General features: G+C 39.5%; 2 protein-coding genes across 3 annotated transcripts in view; both read right to left on the bottom strand.

The window, feature by feature from the left end:
* The window catches only part of rab6ba (RAB6B, member RAS oncogene family a), an 81,943-nt gene extending 80,715 nt beyond the window's left edge, over positions 1 to 1,228 (bottom strand). The window contains exon 1 of the mRNA XM_026919017.3: positions 1,009 to 1,228. Within this exon, the coding sequence (XP_026774818.1) occupies positions 1,009 to 1,078 (70 nt within the window). The 5' untranslated portion in view covers positions 1,079 to 1,228. The remainder of the gene's footprint in view (positions 1 to 1,008) is intronic.
* Positions 1,229 to 2,663: 1,435 nt separating this feature from the next.
* slco2a1 (solute carrier organic anion transporter family, member 2A1) lies at positions 2,664 to 25,263 on the bottom strand. 2 transcript variants are annotated; one of them, XM_026926890.3, is made up of 14 exons: positions 25,099 to 25,263; positions 19,671 to 19,808; positions 18,798 to 18,960; positions 16,384 to 16,608; positions 16,183 to 16,281; positions 13,579 to 13,712; positions 13,097 to 13,172; positions 12,606 to 12,770; positions 12,253 to 12,454; positions 8,872 to 9,019; positions 7,552 to 7,721; positions 5,184 to 5,248; positions 3,756 to 3,876; positions 2,664 to 3,514 (listed from the first exon to the last, which is right to left on the bottom strand). In XM_026926890.3, exons 1-14 carry the CDS (start codon positions 25,156 to 25,158, stop codon positions 3,394 to 3,396), a joined length of 1,887 nt encoding a protein of 628 aa, XP_026782691.1. In that variant the 5' UTR covers positions 25,159 to 25,263; the 3' UTR covers positions 2,664 to 3,393. The 2 variants fall into 2 exon arrangements, with proteins under 2 accessions (XP_026782691.1, XP_026782683.1); XM_026926882.3 differs by having other exon boundaries at positions 13,579 to 13,715; positions 25,099 to 25,262.
* Positions 25,264 to 27,849: the final 2,586 nt, after the last annotated feature.

The raw sequence follows: 27,849 nt of genomic DNA, 5'->3' as shown, positions 1-27,849 counted from the left end.
GTGACAGGAGATTCCTTCATAAGCCATGTTACTCCCTCTTCAGCAACCAGTGCCTGGACTAAGCACTATTGACCAGAAAAAGACGAGGAATCCATCACCAGGACACTTTTTAGATGCGCCAAAGTGTCAGAGGGCTTAGAGCAGGAAATGATTTATTGGTTAGCACACATCCTCCTTGGCTGTACAAATCCAAGCGACACGCAGAAGAGGCCAAGTATAATGCTGATGAGAGCTTTATCTTTACTCCTCATTGTTCTTCAAGACAGTGAAGACCAAACGGAGGCGAGATGACATTCCCCAGAGTGAGTCCATGGCAACATTATTCCATTGCATGCAAATCTCAATCTCTGGTGAGGCATACAACCAATCTTCAGTCCACTCATCTGAATAGGACCAAGGCACGGCTCTGTCTAGCTGATTCATTCAATCTGCAGCCAAACTGCTCTCTACTGATGAATGCTTATTTGTCTAGACACCATCTCCAAGTTCTGCCAGTCATCCATGAGAATCTTTTTGGATGCAAATGGCCAATTTGACATGGTGACATGGTCATCCTCATCACCAGTATTACACATATGGCTATAGATGTCACTATAAAACCATCCTACAGGATACAGCTACCCAAGTTCTGCTCAGCCACCAACACTCTGGGTGTGTCTCAGTATCCCTGTTATTTATATATTTATTTACACATCCATCCTACACCAAGTGCAGCAGCTATAAGATAGAAGGCATGAAAGGAATGTCAGATATTCAAACAGATTTTCAGAGAATTTCCACTCCAATGTTTTTAATCATGTTTACTGCAGCAGGAAAACAGCTAGTCAGGTGTACATATCAATAAACATCATCAAATAACTTTCAAACACTGAGCATCGAAACATTTTTAAACCATCCAGAAATCCAGGTTTCACACCATCCAGTGGAATAAAGAGAAACTTATTAAGTTGTATAGGTGGAATATACAGAACCATCACATGCAGAACTACTTATTCCACTGACACTCACCGCTCTGCTCTCCAAGAAAGACCAGCTTGAATTTCCTTAAAGGGTTCCCGAAGTCGTTGGCCACAGACATGTTTTTAGATGTTGTTTTTGCTGCTCTTGTTGTGCGTGTGTGTGTGTGCGTGTGTGTGTTTCCACTGCTTCAGCCTCCTGCGCTCAGAGTGCTGTCTGTACTAACGGTGCTCCTGCGATGCTGCACCGGACTGCCTGACACAGTCACAGCTGCTGCGCATGCGCAGTCTGCAAGAGGCCCCGCCCTCTATCTACGCATAACGTCATGCTGGAACCCCGGTAGGTGTTTTTTTTTGTTTTGTTTTGTTTTTTAAAGATTAAAAAATACTCAATTATTGTAGGATGGTTTATTTATTGATTACAAATAAATTATATTTGAGCTTTTTTTTTTTTTTTAAAACATCGCACACGGGTGGGCTTAAAGGTTGTTTATTTATATACATATATATATATATATATATATATATATATATATGTGTGTGTGTGTGTGTGTGTGTGTGTGTGTGTGTAGTGTGCAAATAGTTTTCCCTATCAATTTAGTTTTTTAAACAGATCTTTTATTATGCTTATGAATACATACTTTTTTTCTGCATATTTATAAGTACCAAGTAAAAAGATATTATGTGTGTAAATGTGAAGTGGATGTACAGTATACACTGGAAATATGTTAAATAGCAAAAAACTAATGTTCATACAGTTTTTACTGTTGAAGATCTTTGTATAATTGTCTGTTTAAAAAAATACCCCATCATTATTGTTATTGTTCATAAATCACACAAAGGTCACAAAGGTCTTCAACAATATGAGATCATCATATGTAAACATCTTATTTGTAATATCAAACTTTAATATTGCCCTTCATAGATAAGTACTGAAGGGCCATTTGATATTGGTAGATAACAAGAAAAGTTTAAAATTTAAACTGTTAACTGTTAACAAAAAACTGTTAAAAAAGTTTACTGTTTTCTTTTATAAACCTCTATGTAGTTATATTTTAATTTGCTTCTATATTGTATTTATCATTGCTGTTCTTTTTTCTACTATTAACTTATCATTTTGTAAACTGCTATATGTTGCATTTAAATAAAAATAAAGAAAGAAAGAAAATTTATGAATTGTGTATAAGTACAATTTAAATGTTAAATGTTAATGTTTAAATGTTACACTGTACAGTATATATGATTGAGTATGTATGTACAAGGTATTATGTGTAATTTTTAATTACGGCAATATACTTTGTTATAATATTATACTTTGAGCATTTACGCATTGTTTTTTAGTGTAAATAGATTATATGAAATATTTCTTTACAAAGTTCATGCATCTTCATTAACCGCTTTATCCTGGTCAGAGTTGCGGTGGATGCAAGGCAGGTGAATTCACCCCGAATGGGGTGCACACACACATTCACACCTATAGAGGCGGGAGGAAACCAGAGACCCCAGAGGGCACACAGAGTGAAACCTGAGCTCAGGATCAAACCAGGGACCCTGGAGCTGTGACACAATAAAGCTACCCACTGCACCTGTATAAAGTTATTAAACATAAATAAAAAAGCTATATGTTTACTGCATAGTATCGCTGTGATACTCAGAATATGCTGCAGCTGCATTTTTTTTTACCCCTACAAGCAAAGCAGAGACAACTTGTGATCACAAGATTTTATTACTTGTGATAAAAATTAAGGTTATACATTATAAAATTCCTAACTTGTACAAAAATACATATTTACAAATATTGAAGTCACCCATTTCCATAAAATGTATCAATAACAAAACATTTTAAGCCTTTAAATGCTTTAAATGCATGACCAATTATAGGCCTCTTAAATACTGTAACTCTATAATAGACAAAGAACTTATAAACATAAAAGTGTAATTTTTATGACATTGTAACATACATCACTTATTCTTCACATATCCACCAACTGGAGGGTGAAACCTCTTAATCATGAGCCCAACACAATACATTCAGTACATTTAATACAGACTGAAGAGAGGTACAGGATTCTTCTTTTCATGAGTGGGTAACCAGGACATTCCAACCAGCAGCATATACTTTAGTTGTCTAAAAGTCTATTAGATTTAGTATTATAACGTGTGAACATTGCTGATCTTTAACTAACGGTTCATAAAGTGAAAAGATGTAACACTGGCACGAAGTCTCTAGGTTTAAAAAGGTTCATCTGTAGGATGTAGTTGCAAGTCAGTGCAAAGTGGAAGTTAACATCCATCCATGCATTACAGAAACACCCTTTCAGCAGAGCCATGAATGGAGATGGCATGTAATAAAAGGTGTCAGTGGCCTGGTTTGCTGAATGGAGTCTTGAAGATTGGCATCTCCTACAGAATGAACGTGCTGAGGGGGACTGGAGCATCACAGTGGTCCCTCAGGCGTTTTCTCCAGACTATATTCTTGGGTTCTTCCAACCTTCCATCCTATCAGAGCCAGCATGGCCACGCCCATAACTTTAAATGCCACCTGCAAACCAAGATACCTGCAACCCACAGGCATTACCATCATCATTATCTTGAAAAACATAAAGATTATCATTATTCGCTGTCACTGTATTACGGTTATCTTCTCATTGCCATAAAAGGAAGTCGAACTTTGTGTTCCCATAAACATCTGCAGTGCATTTTTCTTTGAAATGTACATGTGCAACATTCATTACTTTATGATTTCCAGCACAAACAGACCCTCATATGCATTTAGGTCAAGTAAAAACATTCCCATACCTGTTTCTAAAGAGGTTGTTGTCATAGTAACTGCAGCCGCGCTTTGTCCCACAGACGCTCTTCCACCAAATGCAGGTGGAGTCGATGGTCATCCCAAAAAGGGCAGGAGCTGGTAGCCACACTGCACATACACACAGCAAAGCAATTACTTTCATTCCGTGCTTGAGCAGAACCCTGACATGCAGTTTGTAAATGAAGTACATAGAGCACATTTAGCTGAAGCTTTTACTGCCTGAGTGTGTGCCAGGTAGACCTTAATGCCCATTTCACCATATAAACATTTAACTCCTGTGAATCAGAGCCTCAGTTCTCTCAGTAAGAGATCAGGGGTGAAACTAATGCACTAAAGTCTTGAGATAAGACTTCACTTATGAAAGTGATGTGATTTATGGCTGTAGGCTGTTTATGAACCCACTGTTCTCTAGACAGGGTTTAAGTTCTATCTAACCCACTTTGCTTTTGTATTGTGCTATATGCATCTCCAGTGGTGTTGGATTACCCTTAAATATGATTATTCTTCCTGATAGGGAAATTTATGTAAAACAAAGTAATTACATACAGTGGAACAACTTAGCAGTACTTCAGTATTACTAGTATTATGCTGTTATTTATTGTATGATAATTATCAAACACATTCACTATTAGCTTTCAATAGATCATCAAGCCTGCACCATGGATTCTCAGTCTTATCTAATTTACCCACTTGAGGGGTTGTTAAAGTACAGATCTATGCATTGCATGGTGTCTTCAGGACAGGAATAAACCCTTTAAGCTCACAGCAGTCATAAGTAAGTCCAGACCTCCTCATTCCTCACTCTCGGAACCACACATCTTTGCTATTATTGGTAGGCACTGAATCATCTATATCAGTTAACAAATATTAATATGCTTTTAAATAAATAAATAAACAAACAAACAAGAAGCCAGGACATTAAGGATTTAAGAATCATCCAGAGAATGATATAATGTTAACTGTTTCAGGAATATAAAAATCACAAGGTCACTAAATTGAGAATTAATCCAGTGAAATGAAATGGACACAACCTTGTTACATTTAAAGAAAAAGCATGTTTAGCCTCACTTTATGTTCCACTCAAACAATAAACACTGTAGATGTTAAATTAACAGTGGGTCAATATGTAAACTCTTACATGTTTATGCTCAGAAACAGCAAGGTTACTGAATCACCACTAGGGGGTGCTACAACACTTCTCTCCCTGTGTCAGCTTAACCGCTGCCCTTGGTTTAGGACTGGCAGATTTTCTGAAATTGTGACTCATACTCTGTCTAAGTCTACTGAATGCAGGTAATCATCCCTATTCATCCCAGCAGTGTGTCATATCTATAAAATCATGACAGCATGAGACTTTCCAAATGCTCTCAAACCTCTCAAATGCTTAACTAGTGCTGAGTGAGATGTCAACTTACCAAGAACTCTCATGAGTAGGAACTGAACTCCTATGGCAAATGATTTCTCCTCCTGTGGCACTGTTCTGCATTAAATGAAATACACATGTCATATTTTCACTGAGTTTCAAACATCTTTGAAGCACTGATGAAATCTAAAATCTGGCTCCTGCAATGTTTTTTTATTTATATCAGAGAGCTATCGAATGCTCAGTTCTGATTGGTCAGAAGGTGTTGATTAATATTCTATAACAGCAGCTCTGACAATAGTTTCAGCTACAGGGTTTATATTAACATGCTCATTTAATTACATTTCTGTAGTAACAGTGTACACAGGGACGTGTATGTATGAGACTTGTAAGTTTTCTGTAAGGGGACATTTATTTAGCATTTTTGGATGGATTTATCTACCGTGTCAGCGCTTTGTAACATGTAAAACTATACAGTGCCTTGCAAAAGTATTCACCCCCCCTTTACCATATTCCTATTTTGTTGCATTACAACCTGGAATTTAAATGGATTGATTTTCAAATGATTTACATTTGATTTACACAACATGCTTACAATTTCTGAGATGTATAATATTTTTTATTGTGAAGCAAACAAAAAATAAGACCAAAAAACAGAAAACTTGGGTGTGCATAACTATTCACCCCCTCAAAGTTAATACTTCGTAGAGCCACATTTTGCAGCAATTACAGCTGCAAGTCTCTTTGGGTATGTCGGTATGAGCTTAGCACATCTAGCCACTGGGATTTTTGCCCATTCTTCCAGGCAAAACTGCTCCAACTCCTTTAAGTTGGATGGGTTCCACTGGTGTACAGCAGTCTTAAAGTTGAGTGTTGCTTTAGCAGTGTGTTTAGGGTCATTTTTCTGCTGGAAGGTGAACCTCCTTCCCAGTCTCATCTCTTGGGCAGACTGAAACAGGTTTCTTCAAGAATTGCCCTGTATTTAGCACCATCCATCACTCCTTCAATTCTAACCAGTTTCCCAGTACCTGCTCATGAAAAACAACCCCACAGCATGATACTGCCACCACCATGCTTCACTGTGGGGATGGTGTTCTGGGGGTGATGAGAGGTGTTGGGTTTGCGCCAGACATAGCGTTTTCTTTTATGGCCAAAAAGTTCAATTTTAGTCTCATCTGACCACAGTACCTTCTTCCAGACGTTTGGGGAGTCTCCCACATGTCTTTTGGCAAACTCAAGACGTTCTTTCTTGTTTTATTTCTTTAAGCAAGGGCTTTCTTCTGGCCACTCTTCCATAAAGCCCAGCTCTATGGAGTGTACGGCTAATAGTGGTCCTATAGACAGACACTCCAGTCTTTGCTGTGAAGCTCTCCAGCTCCTTCAGGGTTATTGTTGGTCTTTTGGATGCTTCTCGAATTAATGCCCTCCTTGCTCGGTCTGTGAGTTTTGGTGGGTGGCCCTCTCTTGGCAAGTTTACTGTGGTGCCATATTCCTTCCACTTTGCTATGGTGGATTTAATGGTGCTTCATGGGATATTCAAAGTTATGGATATTTTTTTGTAACCCAACCCTGATGTATACTTCTCCAAAATTTTGGCCCTGACCTGTTTGGAAAGCTCCTTGGTCTTCATCGTGCTGCTTGCTTGATGCTGCCTTTTGCTCAGTGGTGTTGCAGACTCTGGGGCTTTTCAGAGCAGGTATATATGTAAGCTGAGATGATGTGACACTTAGACTGCAGACAGGTGGACTTAATTTAACTAATTATGTGACTTCTTGAGTTAACTGGTAGCACCAGAACTTATTTAGGAGCTTCATAGCAAAAGGGGTGAATACAAATGCACACACCAATTTTCAGTTTTTTATTTTTTTAATTTTTTTGAAATTTGTTTTTTTATTTCATTTCACTTCATCAACTTGGAGTATTTTGCGTAGATCCATAAAAAAACTTTAAATTTCAGGTTGTAATGCAACAAAATAGGAAAAAGGCAAAGGGGAGTGAATACTTTTGCAAGGCACTTTCATTTTTCCAAAAGTCTTCAGGACTTAAAATTTCTTTGTTTCTACATTTAAAAAAATACTATAAAGAGCAGTAAACAGTAATAAATGAAACAAAGTCAATATTGGGTGTGATGATCCTTCACTTTAAAAAAAAAATATAGTAGTCTCGGGTACAATTTGTGCAGATTTATAAGGAAATTAGCTTAAGTTTTACGGAGCATCTTGCAGAACCAGCCACAGTTCTTCTGGGGACTTTGTCACAGACTTTGTGACTTTGCTTCTTATTTTTGCAGCGAAACCCAGCAGCCTTCATTATGTTTTTTGTCTGAAAAGTGGTCTCTTACGTAATATGCTGCTTTCTTTACTGACATACAAACATTTTTCTGTAACATTGTGTGTGTGTGTGTGTGTGTGGGCTTGTACCTGAGCACCATCATGTAGATAGGGTTGTGTGTGAGACTGGCGACAAGGGCTGCTATAGAGATGAGGAAGATAACGGGCAGGAGGAGGTGAGGGCAGCTGTTGGCACAGGGACCAGGACGTGCACCACCCATATGACCATCCACCATCACACAACTGCAGTTACCGAAGGACTGCGTGGACAAATAGAGGGATTGTCAGAGTGTGCTTACTGCATTTAAAGCTACAATTTCCCAAATATACATCAAAATTCAAAGTTTAAAATGTGGTACATGTGGTCTGATGATAGATTAGTGGAATGTGGTGTTCCTAATCGCTCCTGATGGCTTATATAATTTTATTCTGATGATAATCGCCTATGAAAGAAGGCCCTAATTCAGTCCTGGTGGTATGTAATAGTAACCAGAAAATCCCTAATGAAGACCTTTGGGAATTTTGTGGAAACCTTTAAGCCGGTTCCTATTAAGATCCATTATGTCATTTTTTTTTCACAAGTTTTATACATGAATTATATACATACTTGCACTCACGTAAGAACTACTGTGACAAAATAGTTAGCCTTGTGTTAGCTAGCTTGCTATTAGCATGCTGTGTTTAAGTATGCTTGCTATTAGCAACATTAGCATCATGCTGTGTTTAAGTAGCTGGCTAGCTTAGCTAATGTTGCTTGCTAAGGATGCACTTTTCTTGAGTGGCCAAAAAATGAGTAGGACTTCTGAACCCGAATGTCCCTAGTAATGACTCTGGACTATCAGTAAGGGATTCTGTAGTTTTGTAATTGATCTTTTTTTTAATAGGGCAAACCTCAAGAGTTTGATAACCACAGAAATGTCCTTCCAAGTGAATCTTTCCAAAATGTACCAGTTGTTTTATCTACTTAAACTTGTGTATGCAGCTAAGTAGTAATTATCTGAATGTAGCCATTCATTATCAGCGTGCGGTGTGTTCTGCCATTTGCTTGCTGTGTTTTCTTCAGTCTTGCTGAACCTGAAGCTCCACTGAGGCACTGCACGAGCTCCAATAGAAAATATTGTCTTTATGGACCTCGCTTTGTGCATTGTCATGCTGGAACATGTTTGGGCCTCTTAGTTCCAGTGAAGGGAAATTGTAATGCTACATCATACATCCTATACAATTGTGTGCTTTCAACTTTGTGGCAACAGTTTGGGGAAGACCCACATATGGGGTTCATGGTCAGGTGTCCACAAACCTTTGGACATATAGTGTACCTCATCTATGTGCTTAAACTCATGGCCGAAAACCAAATCTAGAGCTCATTAGTAGGAGTTTTAATGTCAGGCTGTAGGGATCTAGGCCTCTCACCTTAATCCGAAATTCATTTTTGGGGTCCTTGGTAAAGCTGGTGCAGCCTGCATGGCATGGTGAAAGGTACTCAATGTTGTCCTCCCCACACACTGGGTTGAAAACACTCTTCGGACATGAGCAGTTGGAATTGCAGGATAAAAATGGCCTGTAGGACATGAGCATAAAAAAAACATGGCTGGTCTTACACACAGTGGTTGTGGAGAAGATTTTGTTGTTAACTTAATGCACAGGTAGCACGAATATGACCAAACGAGGAATGTAGGTCAGGCCTCTAACCAAATTAACGTTACAGTGTTTTTTTTTTTATTTCATTCAGTGGAAAAAAAACAGCCCATCACGTACACTACACAAGTTCCTAGTATTTGAATTCTTAGTGCTATAGGTGACGTGCTGCTTTGTTCCACATTTTCTACCACAGTCAGTAAGGAGGTAGGTACAGTATGAGGAGCAAATAATATTCTGCATCCTCTCAGGACCACTTACCCAAAACATAAAGGACACCACAATACTTCTCACAGTTGTGTTTTTCTCCACTAACTATAGCCACAGAGTGAGGCTAGGCTGATTTAGCTATAGTTACAATCTTGTGTAGAACATATTACCCCACTTTAGAAGCTGACAGCAGACACAGAGAAGTCACAGCAGAACAGAACACATACTGTACAGAGTGACTAAACCTCATAAGAGCACTGGCAAGGTTTTATACATTAATGTCTTTACATTTATGACTGAGTTCCAGTGTTGCCAACATAGTGACTTTGTCAATAGATTTGGTGACTTATTATACCCCTTTCCTGACTTTCTTTCAAACAATAATCAGATGTTAGCGACTGTCCTGCACTTGATACGGCTCTGCAGCTCACATCACAGCTGCTGGTTGTACAAGTTGAGAGAGCTGGTTTGGTTGACTCACCACCAGTGTGTGAAGCCTGACTGAACTGTGCTTCAGTCAGGACCAATCACTGATCACCACTGTTCCCAACAACCAATCATTGATTACCATTGTTCCCAACAACCAATCACTGATTACCGTTGTTCCCCTACAACCACTCACTGATTACTGTTGTTTCCAACAACCACTCACTGATTACTGTTGTTTCCAACAACCAATCACTGATTACTGTTGTTCCCAACAACCAATCACTGATTACTGTTGTTCCCAACAACCAATCACTGAACACTCTTTTCCCCAGTGACTAATCACTAAGCACTGTTGTGTGTCCCACCATGCACTTCTTTGTTTTTCATTTTGAACTCTCTTCTTGGCCGTATTTGCAAGTAATATAATCAAGTTATTCCATCTGTAACTGATTACATCATGTCCATTTCCCAACTACACCCTACTATACTTTTTTTTTTTTTTGATAGAAATTGTAGTATTTTGTAAGTACGTAAATAGTTGGTTTGACTGTTTTCAGAAAATCTTCTGTCCATGTAACAAGCTTTGACATGCGAATGCTCGTGATGATTCAATAAATATGCAAATTATTCTATGGTGTCATTTGGTGACTTCTGGTAACTCACTTCTAGAGAGTTCTAATACTGCTGATCAAAACCAGCGAGAAGCACTCAACCAGCTGTATGGTTCAAAAAGGCACAACTGTTTAGAACATTAGCACAAGCCTGGCTGAACAGCACTGCTTATGAAAAGCAGGAAATCATTAATCTGAACAAGTTGTCCTATAAATCTGTGAGAATTTTGGTTATGGGAATCTAAATAAAACATAGAAACACTACAATAGATGGAAATGTTCCCCCTCATTGTCTGTGTAATATGTTTGCTTTTGGCTTTTTATGCCAGAGCTTGTATCTGTGTAAACTCAAGTGTAATTCCTTAGAATGCTAATAGCATTATCCTCCCCACCCACTGATGGGTGTCAAAAAAATGAATGTTTACCGCTGGAAACACAGTCAGAGATACGCTGCACAATGATGAATGTTTTCACAAGAAACTGGGTCACGTCTCATGGAAGATTGTAGTATACTCTTATTTAGGTTTGCATAAAATAAATTGGGTACAGATGGATCATTCTTTTTTTCTTTCATTCATTTCTCTTCAGGAAGCGGTTTATCTTGGTCAGAGTCACAGTGGTTCCTGAGCCTATCTTGGGAACACTGGGCATGAGGGTGAAATACACCATAAATGGGAGGCAGTCAGGGCACCATGCACACACACACACACACACACACACACACACACACACACACACACACACACACACACTTAGGGGCAATTTAGCATACCTAATCCACATATGGGCATGTTTTGTGAGGCTGGAGTATACCGGAGTAATTAGATGAAAACCCATGTGGATATGAGGAGAACATGCAAAACTCCACACAGACAGTAACCCATGAGCAGGACTGAACCAAGGACCCTCCAACCACCACCATGCCATCTGGGTTAATCCACTAACAATGGGCACTAATAATGTCACCAAATTTACTTGTTACCTGATCATCAGAGAAAAACCCAAATGGATGAAAAAAGTCATTAAAATTGTTATTACTATTATTTTTCAGTTAATTTCTGAAATAATAATGTTAGTTTTTTTAGCCTCTTTCCCAGAAAAATAGGACATTATCCTGTGAGTTAGTTTGTATCGGCTACAGCTGAAATTAGAAAAAGGTACATTAAGTGAAGCCGTTTAAATGACTGTTTATTTCTGTTGATCACAAAAGACTGAGGTTGGAGAATGTACTATTCTATTACTTTAGTAGTTAAAGTTGACAGAAACATTTACAGTTGCGTAAATTAGAAACATTCTCAAAAATACTTAAATACTATAACGAAAGATTTTCTACTTTTATCCAGGAAGGAATGATGATGTCAATGTTGGCAAAAAGCACTTTTCATAGCAACACTGTGAAAGTTGACCTAACATTGGCCCAACGTTGACAAAGGAGCACTTTTGATAACAACCCAGTGGCATCCAGCGTTGACCCGATAGAATGCCTGATGTTAGCACAATCTTGGCCCAATGTCAGTTTGCTACCTGGGTACATTTACATTTACAGCGTTTATCTAGAGTGACTTCCAACTTACTTTTGTTATTACACACCACTGCCTGAGAGCAATCAGGTGTTAAAAGTGACTGGTATTTGTACATCTGAAACAGAAAGGTGCTTTAGGGTCTCTGTTACCCGTTTATTATTTACAATCCCACCTGTGCCATCAAAAGGTTTAATATGCAGTTTATATTGCTAATGACTGAGAGGAATTTTAAGATTTATTTTACAACCTTATTGTTATAAAGTCTAAAGTAATGGCCTGTGTCATTGGGACCTCCATTTGCTAAATAGTGAACAGAACAGGAGGGGTGAGCTGTGGATGCTACATAGATTAATGTAATTATAAGCTTGCTGTGTTTAACTCACCCACTGGTTCCACTGTGTGGGTAAACCCCAGAGACTGTTTGAGTGGAGCAGCCCATGAAGAACAGAGGAACGCACAGCACGGTGGAGAGGGTAAGCAATACCATAGAGAAACGTGGAATGACTCGAAGTGACAGGTCCCAGCGTTTCATAATCACACCCCCTAACAGCATCCCGATGGCTGCTGAGGGCAGATTCAAGGCACCTGGACAAGCAACACACATGTTTTCAGTCATCATGGGAAAACTTTCAATCATTTGGGAAGAACTTTAGACCTTTTGTGTTCTTTGTAATTATATGTACAGATACCATGTATCAATATCCATATCATTTCTCTGCATGATGCTATAACACACCTATGAGAAGACTGCTGTATGCAGCTGAGGTGCTGTACTGCCACTCCAGAAACTTGTTGAGGAAGGTGGCGAGTCCGGCCATCACCGCAGAGAAGCAGCACTGGGTCAGAACCAGCAGCAAGAAGAGCGGACTGAGTAACAGCCGCACAAACAGGCGTGGGAACACTGAGCAGAAAACACAAAATATGCATGTTTACACCTCTCCCTGTGAGCAAGTCATGCTGTCAGAGCTGCTAAACCCCTAAGATGTAGTCAGATCCTGTTACAGCAGAACCCAAAGCTAGTATGAGTCAAGAAAGAGCCTGGCAGGCAGCACACTGTGCAATCTACCTGAGTAAGCAATGTGCATATGATTGTTGACATCCTGGGTGCCTGAGTCATGTCACTGTGGACATGTGGTGGAAACCCTTGTCAGTTTTATTTACAAAAGTGTCCAAGCATGTCACAGTTCCACAAACTGAACCAGTCATGATCAGGAGCAGTGTACTTACTTTTGAGGAAATCCAGCATGGAGATGTCAGAACTCTTGTGGCTGTCTTTCAAAATGTCCCTCTCATTTGCAATGCTCTGCAAAATAACACAGTGGTGAAATAAAACCACTCTGTTTTTGAACATTTCTGGTATGAAGCATTCATAGACTCAGGGTCCTCATAAGGCTTTAGGCACTTTTGTAACATGTAGACATTTTTTTTTAACAGGAAGAACAACACTCTGGAAGAAATGTGTGATGATGACAACAAGGTTCTTAACTTCAACTCAGGCCATGGGTTTTATTCAGCAGGATAAGAGGAGTCAATATTCTCAGTGTATCAGTATTTCAGGAGTAATCTTACTACTGGAACAGTTAAGTACTCATTCATACTATTCCTGCAGTGGCTTTTAAAATAAAAGCCATATTTCAGGAAGTTTTAGTAGTAAGACTGAAAAAGAACAAAGGCTGTGTGTACAGTAGATAGGTAATAGCAGGACTCACATTATCTACATGCATGGCCCTGGGGAAGAAAAAGTAGGGGATGGAGGTGAGGCACATCCCCCCAGCAGAGATCAGCAAACCCATCCACCACGCTCCAACCCAGCGAGGGTCAGTAGGGGTCAACTCCTGAGCCCCTGCTACAAACAAAGAAAGCATGAGTAAGGGTTTAAGTAAGGGTTCAAGGTTTCATCTTGTAGGGGTTCAGTTGCAGATTTCGTTCTGGTAGAGCACCATTTTAATAGACACTTCCTCCAACGAATGTGAAAATTACACCTTTACATACTACAAGCCATGTATTCTAAAGTTTCAATGATCCAGGTTATCATCAAGTTTCAACAGCCAAGTTTAGCTCAGGCATAAAAAGGTTTTCAGAAATGCTCAGCAAATATGTATGTAAATATTTAAATATTAAAGGTATTAGACATTTTAAATATAGGTAAAATACGCTTCACCGCAACCGGTGGATATAAAAAGTCCCCTTTTACCAAACAACACACACCCTGTTACCAACCAAATTCAAGTGGAAAAACAAATTGAAATATTTAAGGAAAAAACAAGAAAAAGAAAAAACTTACAACACCCCTTAACTAATGTCTTAACTTAATGTCTTCTAGCCTTTCCACAGGTTTTCATAAGAATTAGATCTGTGCTCTGACTAAGGCATTCCAAAACATTAATCACCTTCTGAAGCCATTCCTTTTTTTTTTCTTCAGTTGTCTAAGGAGACGCCTGAAGGTTTTGTGCCAAAATAGATGGGTGTTTGGAGCTATCCATAATTCCCTCTAACTCACTAGAGCCCCAGCTGAAGAGAAGCAGCCCCATAGCCTGATGATGCCACCACCATGCTTCACTGTGGATGTGGTGTTTTCTGGTGTTATGCCCAAAAAGTTCTACCTTGGACAATAACACATTTTGCCAAATGGTTTGGGGTGATTTAGGTGGGCTTGGCTTTTTTGGAGTTGTTTTTTTTTTTTTTTTTTGAGAAACTCTTCTGTCCTGCCACCCTACCCTTTAGCTTAGACACGTGAATAATGTAAGAGATAGTTGTCACATGCAGGGAGTGACCAGTACTTGCCAGATACACTGTATGGCCAAAAGTTTGTGGACACCTGACCATCACACCCAGGTGTGCTTTTATAATAACCTCCACTCTTCTGTGAAGGCTTTCCCCTAGATTTTGGGGCGTGGGTGTAAGGATTTGCCGATTCAGCCACAAAAGCATTCGTGAGGTCAGGCACTGATTTTGGGCAAGAAGGCCTGGTGCACAATTGGCATTCCAGTTCATTCCAAATTTGTTCACTGAGGTTGTGTTCAGTGTCAGGGCACTTTGTAGGCCACATCAACCTTGGCAAACCATGTCTTAATGGACTTCGCTTTGTGCACAGCGGCACTGTCATGCTGGAAGAGGTTTGTGCCCCTTAGTTCTAGTGAAGAGAAATCTTAATGCTACAGCATACAAAGACATCCTATACAAAATACTACAGCATACAAAGACATCCTATACAAAATACTACAGCATACAAAGACATCCTATACAAAATACTACAGCATACAAAGACATCCTATACAAAATACTACAGCATACAAAGACATCCTATAGAATTGTGTGCTTCCAATTTTGTAGCAACAGTGGGAAAGACCCACATATGGGTGTGATGGTCAAGCATTTGGCCATATCGTGTATTCCTGCACCTATAGGGCGTGTAGACTTTATATCCACTGCATGCGCATATTAAAAGGCGAAAAAAAACATCTACAGCACTTTTTTGCCTGTCCCAACCCACTATAACTACACTACACTTGAAATATAAACATTAAAATACTTCAACAATTATTTTTCAACTTATTTTTGCATTTTTGTCCTGATCCAATTAACAGTTCATGCTTGAAGAAACCTTTTCAAGAAGTCCTCTATAAGTTGTGAAAAATGTACATTTTACTTCACTCAACCCTGTTACTTGAACACATTCGCCCCTATGAAATATTTGGAACATTCCACAAGAATATGCATCATCTGAATTTCCTGAAGACAAAGGTAATAAGAAAAGTAAGTTCTCTCTTTTTTTCCTATATGTTCAATGATAATGACTGATGAGAACACTGTTATCCAAACTACAGAATTAAAGTAAAGCATTACTGTAATTAAAAAAAAAAAAAAATAATAATCCAGTTGCTTTGCCATTCTTCCCCCAGAAATACCAGCCATGTATCATATCTGAGCATACTATCTTGCCTGGGATTGGCAGGTATACCACTAAGGAATAGGTGAACAGAAACATCCTGTCCATCTTATGAGATATCTGGCATCTGTCTTCTCACTAACACAGCAGCAGAGCTAAAATCAGGACTGGGGCTCGCTAAGTCTCTTAGGGATTAAAGATGGAAGATGCATTTAATTTAGCAGATCGCAGAGGATGCAATCCCATGCTCTGCACTTCTTTGTCTTCCTGTGCTAACATCATTCAGCTCATGAGCCAATCATCAAGCATTTCATCATGAGCTTTAATCATGATGGAGGAAAAATGAAACTGTGTTCATGGCTGAAACCAAGAACTACTGATTCAATCAGAAGAACTGTCTGCTGAAAAAAAAAAAAAACTGTACCTGCATTAACTCTGTCCACATCCACGTAGATTCTCAGTACCACAGATCCGAGGAGATAGCCAAAGGCAGGGCCGAACACAGACACGGCAAAGAGTATGGCTGGAGCAAAGAAATACATTCTTATGAGAAACATAGCACTAATGCATGCAGGTATATCCTCTGCAAAGATAATATTACAGATCTGAACAGCTAAGTGGTTACCAATGTAGAGTGGGGAGTTGCCAGGCCCAGCGAAGTCATCCACATACGAGATCCCAAAGGGTTGAACTGGGACGGAGCCGATTCCAAACAACACTTGGGCCGTGGCCATGAGTACCCACAGCTTTGTATTGTCTACAAGCTTGCGGTTGTCCTGCTGACCACATGCCTCAGCGGATGACACATTGACACGCAGAGCATGGACATCGCACATGTCCTGCCTGCTGTCTGTGGAACAGAAAGGCACATGTTAACATGAGTAATTACGTTGTACCTCAGTATGTAACCGGAACTTTGAATGTTGGTTACTGTGCCCCATAAGTGCAAAACACATTAACCAACCAAAAACCCAAGAGCAAAACCAACAACACAACTGCATTAACTCAAAATTGAAAGGTTTGGTCCTTGGTGAACGTCACATGCTCGTTGCTGATTGGCTACAGTGTGCGTCTGTCTGAGAGACGTGTTTGAATTTGGCTGTGACATGTTTGAATATGATGACTATTTAGTTGCATCCTTACACTAAAAGGTAAGAACTAAACTGACAGAAATAGAGAGTTAACAAGTAATGCTTTGGTGTTTCTTGTAACTCATGACTAATTGGTAGTACCAGGTCATATAAGGAGCAGATATCACAAGAACATGATAAAAAAAAGGGAGGAAAAATGTGCTAACTGGAATAACGGGGAGCTCTAATCTTCCCTATTTTGTATTTTTTCACCTGCACTGAGATTAATGTCTTGCAGATAATGCCTGTTTGGACATCGCCCTCGCAAACTCTAAATAACACTCCACACACACCTTTCTCATTTACAATCTTTGACCTCCTCTCTAATTCTGCCCACACTTCTTATTTTCAGAGCTCGTTTAGAGCTACTTTACCCAGGGTCTTTTATCTTACTTATCTTAAGTCTTCATATTTTGTTTACTTAATTCTAATACAATTTGTTCTTTACTCTTGTTCTAATTCTCAAATCTCTCAGATTTGTTTTTTCAGATCTGTCTTTTTGCTGCATACACACCTGTGGAGACGAGGAGATGTAGCTCACCAGGGTGCAGAGGCTCTAAAGCAAATTCCTGTTGCTAAAGGTACAGGAGAGATCTTAAGACCTTGTCCTGTTTACAATATCTTTCTCATTGGTGGATGTTATTTTAGACCCCCACTATGTTTCGTCTAGTTTTCTAGTCTGCTTTTTTTATTCTTGTGGATGTTATTATTTTCATGAGTTCATGGCCCTGAGGGTGTGTTTTTTGCTCACAGAGTATACAGAGCAATATTAAACAGTGTTGAGCCAGTCTAGCCACGTTCCTCTGGCACATATCACTGTGGAATGATAGCAATGAGCTCAGTAAGGTTGCCTATCACAGGCATGATATGAACCAGAGCTTACAATTGGCCCACCTTCACCCAAAAATGAAATGGTTGTTAAAAATCAATATGGTTGGATGTATTTGAGTCACTTTCAGCCCAAATTCCAAATGCTTAAATGTGGCTACTTAAGAGTAGGTGAAAGGGCTCTTTAGTTTGTTCCTCGGGGTCAACCCTTAAGGTTTCCTACAAACCTCTACAAAAAAAAACCTTCTATTTTTAGACACTGTGATAAGACTTCTGAACCCTCAACCATCTAAAAAAAAACTGTTAAGAAACTTTTTTTTCATAGTGTGTACAGCTAGGCCTTTATTGGCTTTAAATGACCCTCAAGTGTCTAAACCAAGTGTAGTCGATTAAAATTTGTTACAGGAAATAGCTTATAAAGGTCCAGATATGCAACTTACATGGCTGCATAGTGACCTTTAATGAGTATAAGTAAGACAATGACTATAAATAAGACAATCTGAAGTGGTTATGTTATGTTTCGTTTCATAGTGGTGCGTCACGTTACCAGTTTTGACTGGTGCAATGAACAGTGAACACTTGAGACCTCTATTTTGAATTCGATGTAGAGAGGTTATATGCAAACTTTTCTGTCCATTAATCTTAAACATTATTTTCCTTGTAAAAGAAAAGTCTGTGAAAGTATATGAAAATCTGTGAAGTCTCTCCCTTTTCTGAGCTAATCTCTAGCCCTGCTGCTAGTCTCTGGCCCGATGAGCTGCCTTCAGCTAAATAACTTACATAAACCACAACAGAGGATCTGTTACAGAAGCCGAGCTGGTTATGCTTAGAAAACTGGACTCGCTGAACTGCAGCCATGCATATATTGCCTCTGCTACGGTATTTTGTCAAGTACTCGGCTTGGTCCACTGAAATACTTTGCTGGGTCTGCATCTGGACTGCAGCCTTTTGACCTCTTGTCTAAACTCTACTAAACAGTATTTGGCCCAAAATTGTCTTCTGTCGATTCACTTTTATTTATAAATTAAATGTTGTCACCCTGTCAACATGGCCAGAGATGCTGGTGGTAGAGTGTGCTCACCTTTCAGGACAGAGTCATAGGAGTATGGTGGAGACAGGAAGTGAGGTAATGTCAGGATCATGGCACTAATGGACATCAGCAGGCCTCCCAGTCCAATAAAACGAGGGCGATGGACACGACTTCCTAGGTAACTGACAAACACTATCAGCACCATATTCCCCACCTACACAGATCACACATACACACATCTCATTACTCTGCTTATATAGGACAGGCTACAGGGGAACTAAACTCTATGTCTGTTTTCCTGCTGAATTGCTAAACAGCAGCAAGGTAAACATGCTCAAATAACATATTTTAACCAATTTTACTAACTAAAAACTCAGAGGTAAAAAGGTTGCGCCAACGTTTCAGCAAATCTTGACAGGGGTTTTAAATGATGTGAATTAACATTAATTATTCATTACAGCCATCACTTCAAAGAGGATGAACCTTCAGAAGGGAATTTGCTACTGGTGAGAAACACGGCACCATTACATTTTATGTTTAATTGGAAATTTTACGATTGCCATTTGAACCACTCTTAGGAAAAAAAGTTCCCAGTATATGTGTACGTGTTACTTTATGTGCTACGTATGACATCTACTGCAGTTCCTGTTGTGACCTAGATGGCAATGTCAAGATGCTGTAAGACATTTTGTAATAATGTCTGCAGTTTGAAAGGAAATCGTCATGAAAAACCACATGTGTTCATAGTAAAGTGAAACTATAAACAGTTGATGTAGACTAGTTATGGGAAATGCTAATGTTGCCAAATGTCCAAATTTGGACTGGAAAGAAGACATTCAAGCCTTACACTTTTGCTTTCCTGACATTGAACTCAAAACTAGTTCACCATCAAGTTTTGTGGGTTATTTGCTGTGCATTGAGCACCTCATGAAAGGAGGAGATGGTTCCCGAGGACAGACTGTCAAGGCCGAAGCGTCTCTCGATGGTAGTGATGGTGCTCTTAAAGTACGCCGTGTGCAGCAGCTGGGTGAGCTGGAGCAGGCCATGGCACAACACGAAGAACTATGAGAGGAGAGAGCAGGTCAGCCAACGAGCAAAGAACTCAGCAAAAAATGTGATACAATGCACATTGTTTGCATTGTATTCAGTAAGATCAACACGCTGTCTAAATAAATAGAGTCAATGCAGCTGAAATGTCAGTAATAGTACATTAGCAAGAGAGACTTAATCACGTCTTGGCTTCGTTTTTTTCACATATCGCATGTTCTCCCTGTGACCATGTGGGTATTGTTTCCTCTTATTTCCCTTATTTTCTTATTTCAGTATTGTTTCCTCTTATTTCCCAAAAACATGCCAGTAAGTGGTTTAGTGGGAAATTGCCACTTAGGAGTGAATGCATGTGTGATTGTGTGTATGCGTGCATTAGGAATATAACCGAATACCAAGAAATGATTCAGTCTGGACATATAATGTGTTCTAAACAAATACAGATATGAACAGGAAGCATAATATTGTTTTTGTTTTTAATACAGACATGAGTATTTGGAGCACTAAACAGATACAGAGAGTGGCATTGAGTTACATGGCTAGTGTGCATGGTGCCCTGTAACGTCCAATCCAGAGTGTATTCCTGCTTCACACCCAGTGTTCTCAGTATGGGCTCCGGATACACTGCGGCTACTGAAGATGATGATAAGCAAGTTTTGCACAAAATAATCTCGACCTCAAGGAGAAAACAGATGTACAGAATTATTTCCTGTGTCCCTCCTACTGTGCCCTCTTCACTATACATAGGCAACAGAGACGTTCCTAGAACAGAACTCAATCTCCTGAATGGAGGTTAACGCAACACTCTGTGCAAAGGAGACACTTGGCGATTGAACAGAGTGTGTATTTAAAATGGAAAGTTGGACTGGGAGGCTCTCTGTTTTAAATTACCCAGATGAACAGCTTTGTCTTCATTCAAGCCCACGACTGGCTCTAAGTGTGAAAAATGTTTCTGAAGAAACATGTTTCAATTTCCATCAGAACTAACACATTACTGACTGTGTGATAAGGCAAAGCTAAACGCCCTAAAGGTGCAGAGTAGAACGTTGAATCAGTTTAAGAGGCATGTGCCAAATTTCAAATCACAGTAATGCACATTGTTAAACCTGTGCTTTGCAAGTGGGAATACTAAACTGTGCAGGCAGCATTGTTTTCTTTGAGGACATTTATTCACATCTTTGCCAAAGATATGGCGGGGATCAAAGTTCACCAATTTGGACCAGTTCCCAGAACACTCAGAGAAGTATAGACAGAAGGAGATACATGAAGATGCTACATTTTCTCTCACTCACTTCTGGTTCGAAGGACTTGAGATGTTATTTTAAAAAAAGCACAGAAACAAGAGGAAATCTCATAGCACAGACTTGGACTGGATTTATTCCCCAAAACGCAAGACAAGTTCATTTCTTTTGCTCCGTGCCAGCTACGGGCAGGCGCTAAGCCTCCCATCATCTCCTGGAACAGTTCTAAGGTGCTCATTATTTGGTTTCTGGTTTGTTGGTACACACAATAAGCCCTTTTACACCCTTTTAGTTGCAAAAATTTTGTCTGTGTTTTGCAGCAAATGCTTTTTCATATTCGGACCTGCTTTATTAGTCTCGTCATGCTCGAGCGGCCTTAACAAATACCTTTGTTAGCTTTCTGAATAGCAACTCTGTGTCTCTCCACTTCATTAGTTTGATATGATGTCTTTTTAAATCACTGTATAAACAGAGCAGGAAATGTTCTTTATTTAGCCTGGCTATGCCAGAGCAAGTCTGGAATATTTCAAGTGCAGTATTGCAATAAAGTTGTAGCAGAAGGTTTTCATCTTTTCAACAGCCGAAGGCTATTAGATTGACACTGCCACTGTAGATAGTTTATCTCCTGAGCCATAATAATTCGTCATAACTTGAGTGTATACTATATATTAGCTCTCAGACTCCAAATGGGATCTCTTGCAAGCTACAGCTGGCAGGCTCTTTCTCTATGTTTCTGGGAGACAGTGTGGCGATGACACCTGTACTTATCGCTCATTGTGTCATTAATGACAATCTTACAGCTGCCTCAGGTGAGTGCAGACCGCACATATTACTTTCTTTTGTAATGAAGTGATTGTGCAAATAACTTGCAGAGTCTTGGAGGAAAACCAGAAGCATGCACTGCCATAAAGACTGTTTTCAGATACATATTTCACTTATCCTTCTTTCAAGGAGTTATGCCCTGGCAGGCCTGCACACTGCTGTCTAGGAAGCTATAAAATGGAATGACAGCTTAAATCTGGGCTTTTTTTTCTCCTTTGAAAGATGTCTTTGTATTTATGCTACTCTATTCTGGTTATTCTTCAAATGATATAGTGTAAGACATGGTCCAGTCATTCCATACTGTCCGTCTGTTCACTCAGCATGAGCATTTTGGTTGACTAGCATAACCTTGGTGGTCTTGCTAGTTGTTATGTTGGTGCTAGCTCTACTGGTCCAGGCTTTTTTAGTTCTACGTATACAGTTGTTTCTCATTAATGCCTTCCGACTTTATATTAAAACTTCAAATCCAACCAGCCGTCTCTATTCCAGTTGTAGCTCCAGCCTAGGGCACATTCACTTTGAGAACACTTTTGATGTGAGGGGAGGAGAAATTCACAACTTGCAAAAGCATCTCATCCTGGCCTCCATTGTGGTGCATCCAGTGCCCCACTGTGAGTGAAGAATCAGGGGAAGGGCTAGCTACAAAATTCTTGAATGCTTCTCCTATCAAATACATGCTAAGCTAAAAAAGAAAGAGAGTTCTGTATGCCGGATATATTTAGAACAACAAATAACTCGAAGGTTTTACAGTGTAAGTCACTGTTATAGTGATGACTTACATACAACCTAATGTCTTAAAATAAGCAATGTATTCTCTTGCTCAGCATTTGGCTTGTTCCAGCATAGCTTGCAGAAGATATTCGTAGTACTGAATTAAGAAAAACAAAGCTCTGCTACTCCAGATGAGAGGAAAATAAGACATATGGTTGTATCATTTACAGACACTGAAGAATATGCTGTCTTAAAGTAATAACACGTCAACTGCCAATTCATCCCTTTTTCAGCGTGATGTAACACAAAAACAATTTCCAGGAATTACATTTAAAAGCCAAACTTACACAGAAATGGTCAGGCTTGCACAAGAGGAAAGACCAGTTCCTCACTTTGACGCCATCGTTGGCTGACCTGTAACCCAGATACATGACACACCTACACCTGTACTAGATTACACCTGTGTACTTTTGCAGATGTAAAACTCCAGAAAATCTAAACAATGCAGGGTTCTAATTTTTTCGCACGTTCAAACTCATCTGTATTCTTGACACTCTGATGACACACTCACCATGAAATATAGGATGGACTTGTTTTTTATGCAGAATGTCTCCTGCTTACAAAATTATATTTTAATTCATTGTCCTGAGCCCCTGCCTTTACTACACACATACACACACAATACTGTAACTAATGACTTACATTAATTTAACTCATTCACACAGTATATAAACATGGCAGTACACACTGTTACAGCAAAACACCTTTGAACTCTACAGCAAAATGACCAGCCTGTAAATAACACCTACAGCACTCAGTTAACACTACATCATAGTGTTGAACTAAGATTAAATGTTGATTTACCAAGAGCTCTTCGTGCTCATTTATACCAAGCTGGACGTTATGTAAACAGAAGGGCTACAGATGTTAATTCAACACTAGGGATTACACCTTTTCTGGAAGCATTTCAAGTTTAAGAGGTGTGTATATGATGTACGAAGACACAAAGAATGAGGCGTAACCCCCCACAGGCAGCAGTGATTTGCATGTAAACAGACCTCAGTTCAGCAAAACAGCACACCAACTAAGAGCAGATTTGAACACTAGTGTGTATTCTATCCTAGTTAATTTAGGAGAGTCGGTGCCACACTTTGTCTTGGCTGTGATCTCATACCGAGACCAGAACATTGTGTAGCTGAGACAACGTAGAACACAGACTCCAGATAAGGTCGAGATCCACAGCACTGCTGCAAATAAAATGGACTTGTGTATCACTGGGTTACCTTTGTTGAATGATGCTTACACACTATGAATAAGACAAAGCATCAAAGCTAACACTGGTCCAAAGCACAATTAATATGATCAGAGGTTCTATTCGATCTTTAACAATGAGTATTATTTATTTGGCAACACTAAGTTCCATCAAGATAAACTAAAGCAGTATAATTAAAAGATTGCAAGTTGACTTTTAATGTCAGCTGAACTGCTGTGAACTCTCATTCGGTGCCAGGAAAAAGGCTTGGCTAGGGTTCGAAGTTTAATGACAATTGATCAAATGGAGTCCCTCATGAGAAATGGATAAACTGTTACAGCAGTGTTATTTAGTAATATGACCATGGTTTTACACACACACACACACACACAAAAACACTTCATAAAAAGACAAATGTATAGTCAGAGACATGAATTCGTAGAGAGAGCACGCAAGGGGGCTGAAAGCACACATTAATTACAACACTCAAAGTATGAAAGCTGTACTAAGTATTTTGTAATATATTCTCTTAAGCCTATGAAAATCATATTCTACCTAGGCTACAGTTGAGTACGTAATGACAAATTCTAGATCAGTCTAAAAAGGAAATTTATTAAGTGTTTTAGAAGGAATACAGCCAGGTCTCTTCCATAACGACATTTCTGATAAATTGCTGATGCTCTATATGATGTAGCATCCTGTGCAGTTGAGGAGTGAAAAACTAAAGCAGGGGATCTCAGCTCCTGGCGTGGACACACTGTCCTGCACCGGCAGCTTTTTACCTGTGTAACACAGCTGATCCAGGTCATGCAGGGTTTGATAATGAGCAGATGAGTTGGAGGAGGGTGTGAGTGCAGGATAAACCTGACTCAGTGCAGGACAGTGGGAGCTGAGAAACTCTGAACTAATGCACTAGACATGCTGGTGCCAGAAAGTCAGCCTTGGCTACATTTCAGGTTGGTTAATAGGCGCTGATACAGCAGACACTCATGAACCCATTACAGCATAATTTATTTAAAAAAAAAGATTATAAATGAAAAAAAAAAAGTTAAGTCTTACTAGGTAGTAGTAGTAGTGGTAGTAGTAATAATAATAATAATAATAATAATAATAATAATAACTTATATATATATATAAAATGTGTGTGTGTGCGTAATAATAATAATAATCATAATAATAATGATAATAATAATAATAATAATAACAACAATATACATAAAATTATCATTAATAATATAATGAGTAATATAAAATAATAATAAATAATACATAAATTTACCTTGATGCTACAAAATATAGAAGACTTGGGCTTCTTAATGTCATTGCTGTATATCTCCATGTTTGGTCCTGTTGTGGTCCCTCGGGTGAAGTGTAGTTCACTAAGCTACACTGTATGAGTGTGTGTATGTGTGTGTATGTACAGATATGAGTCCGGGGCTCTGCACTCCGCTGTGGGGTTTTATGGCACGCTGTGATGTAACACGGGACTCTGCCCACAACCGCACGCGCTACTACTGTCGAGCACCTTATTCGGCGCGAGTGATTCATTATGATTCACTTCAAACGAGTCTTGATTCGTTTGATTCACCACTCGGAGAAGGCTGCATACAGAATGAGGTATACTGTATGGGGAAAGTAAGGACGTGTTCGTCATGCAACAAATATATATCAGAGGAAACAAATGTTTTATATGTATAAACTACAAACGTGCTTTAGATTAGTGAGAGTGTGTTTGTTTTAGTGTGCAGGTGAAAATGCAAGGAATCGATTCTCTTGCACAAAAACACTCGCCTAAACAATCACTAATCTGGAGGATGGGACCCGGGCTACGTCCCAAACCGCATAGTAGCATGCAAATAAAGATGTCAAAATAATGCAACACAGGAAGCGTTGTATTTGGACATAAGTCCCTATAGTAGGATACAGTGCGGTTTGGGACGTAGCTGAGGGTTTTCTCTGCGTTTCCCTCTGCGGTTGTTTCCGTGTTGTCATTTCTGCGAATTGCCGCCATCTCAGCATGTTATGTACCGCAATCAGCTGAAGTGTGTTTTTGCGTCACGCGGCTAGTTAGTTCCGGTAAGCCTTCTGAACGCTCGCGGCATTTCATAATGAGCGCAGTGACGTCATGGCCCTTTGATTAGAAGTGCAGGTTCTCTCTTCCTGAAAGTGCTGCGACTATAGTAATGTACTAAAATATCACGTGATCACTGCTCAGGCTAGTACAACTATACATTAAACACCCCAGTGTTTCAATCACACGTGCAGTACTAAATGAATGAAGAGTTTAATATACACTACATGGCCAGCAGTAAGTGGACACTTAACCATCACACCTATATGAGCTTGGTGGACATTCCATTCTAAAACCATGGGCATTAGTATGGAGTTGCCTCCTAACCCCTGTTTTGTGGCTATAACAGCCTCCACTCTTCTGAGAAGGCTTTCTACAAGATTTTGGAGTGTGTCTGTGGGAATTTGTGCAGTCAAAGAACTTTAGTGAGGCTCTTTGACTCTGAATGGACAAGAAGGCACATAGTCGACCTTCCAGTTCATCCCAAACATCATTAATGGGGTTGGGGTCAGGGCTCTATGCAGGTCACTGGAGTTCTGGAGATGTGGACAAATTTGTTGGTACCCTTACAGTTCTTTGAAACATTGATTCATTGCATCCGAAAAGTGATTAAACCAAAAGCAATAGTCTCATATATACCTGCCTGCCCATAGTATGTGATAGATTAAACCAATAAAATTGTGAAGAGAAATGACTTATTGTTTATTTTACAAAGATAATATAAAACAGCCTGGACAGATTTCTTGGTACCCCTAAAAAAGATTAGAAATCATTGCATTGTAATCATGTTTCAAACTAATTGTTTAACCTTAATTAATGTCACAGGTGTCTTCAATCTTTGTAACAGCCAATCAGCCTATTTAAAGAGAGAAAACGGGCCACTGTGAAAGTTGGTATCATTGTGTGCACCACACTGAACAGTTGCGAATATTATTAAAAAGTATAAGGTCCATGGGATTGTAGCCAACCTTCCAGGACGTGGCCACAAGAAGAAATGCAACCCCAGGTTGATCAGAAGGATTGTGTGGATGGTAGACAAAGAGCCAAGGAATACATCCAAAGCCATTCAAGCTGAACTCCAAGGTCAAGGTACGTTGCTATCTGATCACACCATCCATCGCATTTTAAACAACAATGGGCTCCATGGAAGAAGACCCAGGACTCGCTCTGGATAAGGGCGTCTGCCAAATACCCAGGAGAACACCATTATTGAAAGAAAAACACAAAAAATCCAGACTGTAATTTGCTAAAATGCATGTTGATGAGCCACAAAGTTTCTGGGAGAATGTCCTTTGGACTGATGAAACAAAACTAGAGCTTTTTGGCAAGTCACACCAGCTGTATGTTCACAGACAAAAAATGAAGCTTTCATAGAAAAGAATACCATACCTACTGTGAAGCATGGAGGGGGCTCAGTCATGTTTTGGGGCTGCTTTGCTGCGTGTGGCACAGGGGGCCATGAAGCTGTGCAGTGCACAATGAAGGCTCAAGACTATCAAGGCATCCTGGAGAGAAACATACTGCCCAGTGTCAGAAAGCTGTCCCTCAGTCGCAGGTCATGGGTCCTCCAACAGGATAATGACCCAAAAGACACAGCTAAATGCACTCAATAATGGCTGGGGAAAAAAAAACATTGGACTAATCTTAAATGGGCCTCTATGAGCCCTGATCTTAATCCTATTGAACATCTGTGGAAAGATCTGAAAAATGCAGTGTGCAGAAGGCACCCTTCAAACCTCAGACAGTTAGAGCAGTTTGCTCAGGAAGAGTGGGCCAAAATACCTGTTACCCGATGCAGAAGCCTCCTTGTAAACTACCGCGATCGCTTGTTGGCAGTGATTGCTGCTAAAGGTGGTGCAACAAAATATTAAGTTAAGGGTACCATCTTTTTGTCCATGTCCATTTTCGTTTGGTTCATTATGTAAAAGATTCAGTTTAATCAAAAATCAAAAGTAATGT

The sequence above is a fragment of the Pangasianodon hypophthalmus genome, chromosome 2 (assembly GCF_027358585.1).
Source record: "Pangasianodon hypophthalmus isolate fPanHyp1 chromosome 2, fPanHyp1.pri, whole genome shotgun sequence".
In the NCBI taxonomy this organism is placed as follows: domain Eukaryota; kingdom Metazoa; phylum Chordata; class Actinopteri; order Siluriformes; family Pangasiidae; genus Pangasianodon; species Pangasianodon hypophthalmus.
Note: the sequence above shows the minus strand (reverse complement) of the source record. Positions and strands in the feature narration are given on the sequence as shown.